This window comes from Microcaecilia unicolor, chromosome 2, assembly GCF_901765095.1.
Source record: "Microcaecilia unicolor chromosome 2, aMicUni1.1, whole genome shotgun sequence".
Lineage (NCBI taxonomy): Eukaryota > Metazoa > Chordata > Amphibia > Gymnophiona > Siphonopidae > Microcaecilia > Microcaecilia unicolor.
Genome location: NC_044032.1, coordinates 548,034,307 through 548,040,306, shown reverse-complemented (window position 1 = coordinate 548,040,306; position 6,000 = coordinate 548,034,307). Strand labels below are relative to the sequence as shown.

Sequence of the window (6,000 nt, the reverse complement as noted above, 5' to 3'; positions counted from 1 at the left end):
GAAGTTTAGGTGGTCGTACATAGATTTCAAGGTTTTTGGTAATGCGTTCCACAGTTGTGTGCTTATGTAGGGAAAACTGGATGTGTAGGTTGATTTGTATTTGAGTCCTTTGCAGCTTGGGTAGTGCAGATTTAGGTACATTCGTGTTGATTCAGATGTGTTTCTAGTTGGTAGGTCGATCAAGTCTGTCATGTATCCCGGGGCTTCACCGTAGATGATTTTGTGAACCAAGGTGCAGATTTTGAAAGCAATACGTTCTTTGATCGGGAGCCATCCTTAGACATTTAAACATTTTTATTACAGACTTTCCACAGATATTGTAATACCAAAAAACACCACCCTGTCTCCTGGTATATGTGTATATTGTGTTAGTGAGGGGAGTATAAATAAACCCCTTGAGAGCAACATTGTTCTTGCCCCTGCTCAAAGAATCAAGGTTAGGAAAATTGTGCACAGATCCCTAAATTGTCTGAAAGGGATTCCTTTAGGAGGAGGGAGGAGGCAAGCCCAGGAGGAGATAAAAGTGGTGCAAAGAAAAGCTATAAAAATGGTATGGGATTTGTGTTGCAAACTGTAAGAAGAGAGACTTGCCAACCTAAACATGTATACCTCGGAGGAAAGGAGAAACAGGGGTGACATGATACAGATGTTCAAATATTTGAAAGGTATTAATCTGCAAACAAACCTTTTCCGGAGATGGGAAGGTAGTAGAACTAGAGGACATGAATTAGGGTTGAAGGGGGGCAGGCTCAGGAGTAATATCGGGAATTATTTTCATGGAAAGGGTGATAGATACGTGGAATGTCATCCCGCGGGATGTGGTTGAGATGAAAACAGTAATGGAATTCAAACATGCGTGGGATAAGCACAAAGGAATCCTGTTGAGAAGGAATGGATCTACGGAATCTTTGCAGAGATTGGATGGCAAAGTCAGTAATTGGGAAGCAAAACCAATGCTGGGCAGACTTCTACAGTCTATGCCCTGATCATAACTGAATAGATATGGATGGGCTGGAGTGTAAATTTTAAGCGGCTTCAATGTTAGCTTCAGAACTTTTAGTACAAGAACAGTGATGGGCAGACTTCTACGGTCTGAGCCCTGAGAATGGCAAGGACAAATCAAACTCAGGTATACATATAAAGTATCACATACCATGTAAAATGAGTTTATTTTGTTGGGCAGACTGGATGGACCATTCTGGTCTTTATTTTCTGCCATTTACTATGTTACTATCCAGCTTATAATTGAAAAAGAAAAATGCCTATATTGCGACCCAAATCGGGAGATAGACGTTTATCTTACAAAAACGAATAAAGCGGTATAATCGAAAGCCGAATTTGGACGTTTTCAACTGCACTCCGTCGCGGATGTGGACAAAGTTGATGGGGGCATGTCAAAGGCGTGGTGAAGGCGGAACTGGGGCGTGGTTATCGGCCGATCAGAGATAGGCGCCTTTCGCCGATAATGGAAAAATAATATGCGTTTTTAGCGAGAATTTAGGGCACTTTTCCTGGACCCTGTTTTTCCACGAATAGGGCCCCAAAAAGTGCCCTAAATGACCAGATGACCACTGGAGGGAGTCGGGGATGACCTCCCCTGACTCCCCCAGTGGTCACAAACCCCCTCCCACCACAAAAAATATGCCGTTTCACAACTTTTTATGTTCACCCTCAAATGTCATACCCACCTCCCTGGCAGCAGTATGCAGGTCACTGGAGCAGTTATTAGGGGGTGCAGTGGACGTCAGGCAGGTAGACCCAGGCCCATCCCCCCCACCTATTACACTTGTGCTGGTAAATGGGAGCCCTCCACACCGCCCCCCAAACCCACTGTACCCACATGTAGGTGCCCCCCCCTTCACCCCTTAGGGCTATAGTAATGGTGTAGACTTGTGGGTGGTGGGTTTTGAGGGGGATTTGGGGGGCTCAACACCCAACGGAAGGGTGCTATGCACCTGGGAGCTCTTTTACCTTTTTGGTTTTTTTTGTAAAAGTGCCCCCTAGGGTGCCCGGTTGGTGTCCTGGCATGTGAGGGGGACCAGTGCACTACGACTCCTGGCCCCTCTCATGAACAAATGCCTTGGATTTATTTTCGTTTTTGAGCTGGGCGCTTTCATTTTCCATTATCGCTGAAAAACAAAAACGCCCAGCTCACAAATTGTCGAATAAAACATGGACGTCTATTTTTTCCCAAAATACGGTTCGGTCCGCCCCTTCACGGACCCGTTCTCGGAGATAAACGCCCATGGAGATAGACGTTTTCGTTCGATTATGCCCCTCCACATGTTACTATGTAACTGAATCAACAAAAACCTCCAGGCACACTGGGAGAGAGGCAGGGGTGACCCAAGGATATCAGACACCCTAGGTAAACCTTCAGCAATGAGTCCCTTCCAGGGGCAGCTCAGGGCCCTACCATTCCTGAGGGGTGTCCTGGCTGATCCTAACAGTGCATTCCATATAAGGCTAGTGTTGGGGAGAAGGGAGCAACCAGCACAATTGCCCTGGGCTCCCATACTATCAGGAGCAGCAAGCCTGCATAAAGGTGAAAGAGGTATAGCTTCTGGGGCCTCTTTATACCAGTTTCTGCTCTGGACATTAGCATGTCTTATCACCAGTTCTGGCTCTAGACTAGGAAGAGAGGCTCATTGCAACTGAACATTCCAGCAATGGGGAAAAAAAAAACGTTCAATAATACCAATGAAAGTATGAGACCTTGGTTTGGAAATTTGTGAAGTTTACAAAAACAAATGAGAATTCTGAGTGCTTTTTTTTTTGTGAATCATGCAGTAAAGGAGAGGGATGTGATTTGTCTCAAACATACTATGTTCATGTCATTTTCACATGCTGTAGCAATTGTATCTAAGCAACAGGATTTGAAATAACTGAATTGTTCTGCCAGATTAGTTTTGGCCTATCTGAAACCCATTTCTCCTGACAAGCAGACTTCTGAAAGCTTTCATTATCTTTCCTCCTTACGTAAAGTGTCATGAGAATTTTTCCAAACTCAAACATCAAGAAAGAGGCTGATCAATATCCCTCTCAATGTCCTCATATTGTTCCCAACAGAAATCAATAGCTGCCTGTATAAAACATTTCATTTTTGAAAAGTGATAAAAAGCAGAAAGAGATTCTAGGCTGACATGTACAGCATTTGACAGTGTCAAGCAGACAGCCGTCTAACACCTAAGCTTGGACTGAAAATAAAATTCTTCTTCAGTTTAAGCACAATGATGCTTAAAGATCAATACACAGGTAAAGCTCATCCTACCCTAGCAAACAATAGGAAGGAGATCCAGGGACTGATTCATTAAGGATTTACTCCCGATAGAGCAGGAATAAGACAAAGCCTTTAGTGAATCTGAGACATTATTAGAAATAGAGAACACAGTGCAAGCACTCAGCTTGGACAAAAAAGATGACACCTTTTCCCTCTCGGTTGCCTGGATCCATAGCAAAGGCTTTTCAGTTCTGTGAATTTCAACTGGATTCTGTCACCCGATGAGTGGGGAAGCCGAGGGACGGAATATCAATGACAAAGAATAAAACCGTGGGTGGAAACAGAACTAGATTCAATAGTTCTAAGTTAGAATACATGAAACGATTCTATGAAAGTGTTGCTTAAGGCTAAAAACAACCCTATTTTAGTTCAAGTATTTTAAAACCTCATGTCGCACTAAAAGAATCTCCAACTTGTAATGTTGCATTCTGAATTAGTAGCATTTAATCGAGTGTATTCAAATCCTTGAAACAGCTACTTAAGAAATGCAAAACTTGAAAGACAGCCTTATTAAGCCCTGGATTTTCTGTCTCATTTGCAATAGCCCCCTCTGCACGGTATGTGTTGAATATGATCTGATAGAATTTCGTGACAAGGAAAGTTGCTTTGTATTCCATACTGTCAATACCTTCACATTCATTTCCCTTCCCATTTTCCATTCAAACCGAAAATGAAGCAACTGAATTCAGGGTAGCGTTATCATATCCTCGCATGTCACTAAACTTACATTTGGTATGCACTGAGCTCGTAGTAAGTGAGCTACAATATACAGTGTAAGGTTATTGGAATATATGTGTCAAAATGGGAAACATCGTGAAAGGGAATGAACACTGAAACGTACAGATCGTAAGACAACAAAAATGAGGCTGAAGCAGTAAACACGTCGTACGCTTTGGTCGATCCGGTGGTAAAGAGCTGACCCCCCCCCCCCCCCCCACCTCCCCCGTTTGGCTCCCTGCCCGTCGAGGAGACTCCCTTGCTACAGCTGCGGCAGCGGTTGCAGCAGCAAGGCGCGCCCCCGCCTCCCGCTCGCTCCCCAGCTCCGGACGCTCTCGTGGTGGCGCGCGTGCCCGCGTCTTTCCTCCGCCCCCCTCCCCGCCGGCGCCTGTAGCTCGGTCCCTGCTCGCGCTGCTGCTGCTGCTGCAGTCTCTCGTCAGCCACAAGTTTCCCATCCTCAGCGCCATCCTTCCGAGCGAGATCCCTTTCTCATCAGCACCGCCGCCGCGGTCCACGCTAGGTAAGAGAACAGGTTCCACTGCCGGGGAAGAAAATTCATACTTCCTCGCTCTGGGAGGCTTTAGGTGTCCAACATTCCGAAAAACGATCGGGGGTGTCAAAGACAGTGTAAATGGCCCCTCCCTGGACACAGTGGTGAAGCTCGCTCAGAATTAGGGTTGATCTGCACTCCCTGGTGCCTACAGAACGGGATCCTATGCTGGGAGGTGGAAGCATTATGACGTGTAATAATACCGATCTTGTTTTAATGGTTCAACTTTAACGGGATTTTTTTTGGGGTGGCGTTTAATTGTCTACTTAATCAGTATTACTGACACCGAGAGCGATTCTCTTGCAGGAATAGCTACACACAGAGAGCAGGCTTTGGTTGCAGTGCATTGAGTGGGAATCATCTGTGTTGTGACTGGGATGGCTACTGTTCTGGTTTCACCTACCACTTTTGATTGTGGATCGTGGATCGTGGTTTTCCCAGCAGGGTCACCCAGAACGAATCCAGTAGTGTTAAATATGTAACTGCCATATAGTGAAAGTCTTGACTCCTAACACTGAGCATTCAGCTGTAGAATTACAGGGAGCAGCGGTTGCACATCAACTTAGGCCGGCTCCTTGAAGTTGAACGCCTTTTAGTAGAAGTTGATGGCCCTGCTTGGTGGGAACGTAATTGCATTTATTTCGTCTCAGGTCGTGCGTGGTGAGTGTGAGGCTGCAGAAAGCAGTGATGAAGAAGGAACTGAGTCTGCTCAGCGTTCACTTGCTTCTTTTCATCTTCCTGGCGTGGGAGCCAGAAAGGTGAGCAGGATTCTGCTTCCTTTTGGGAGCCAGCATATATATTCCCACTGATCTTCATGTCCAATTGCAAGCAATAGTTTGGAGCTAGCCCACGGATTCCCCTACCTTCCGTTGATTAGTTTCTTTTGCCTAGTACTGTAATAGGTAAAAAGCAGCATAGTAAGTCAAGGGGAATCTTGATTGCTAGCAAGAGTTTCCAGATTTGTTAGATGTAACAGGCAGCTGGAACCATGGAAGTTAAGGCACAACAGATAGCCCAAAGTAAAAGCATCATTTAAGTATGCACGTTTTAGCAATATATTAGTCCAAATGATAGTTAAGGATTTAAACCTCTAGGTGGAGATAGTATTCAACTCCACAATCTAATACAATAAAACAATAGTTTGGTTTATTATTCAGTCTTTTTTTTTTCTTGTATTGTGTTTGTGTGTATACCCATTTCCATGAAATAACATGAATACTAGGGACAGATGCCCAAACATTTTTCTTGTTCCTGTTTGCTTGTCTGTTTTTTTTTTTTATTGTCAAACTAATGTCATTACGAGTGTGCACTATACACACATTACTTTTCATAAAGAGGGTGCACTGTTTGCACAGAGCACACACTTTGCTGAGATGGCATGCATGCACACCCTCAGAAATGGGAGAACACTATCCCTTGCCAATGATGTGCATAGTGCACACTTGTAACTGTG

General features: G+C 44.6%; 1 protein-coding gene across 1 annotated transcript in view; it reads left to right on the top strand.

The window, feature by feature from the left end:
* Nucleotides 1-4,478: 4,478 nt before the first annotated feature.
* The window catches only part of GABRA2 (gamma-aminobutyric acid type A receptor alpha2 subunit), a 117,371-nt gene continuing 115,849 nt past the window's right edge, over nucleotides 4,479-6,000 (top strand). The window contains exons 1-2 of the mRNA XM_030192198.1: nucleotides 4,479-4,517; nucleotides 5,198-5,305. Coding sequence (XP_030048058.1) covers nucleotides 5,235-5,305 — 71 coding nt within the window. The 5' untranslated portion in view covers nucleotides 4,479-4,517; nucleotides 5,198-5,234. The remainder of the gene's footprint in view (nucleotides 4,518-5,197; nucleotides 5,306-6,000) is intronic.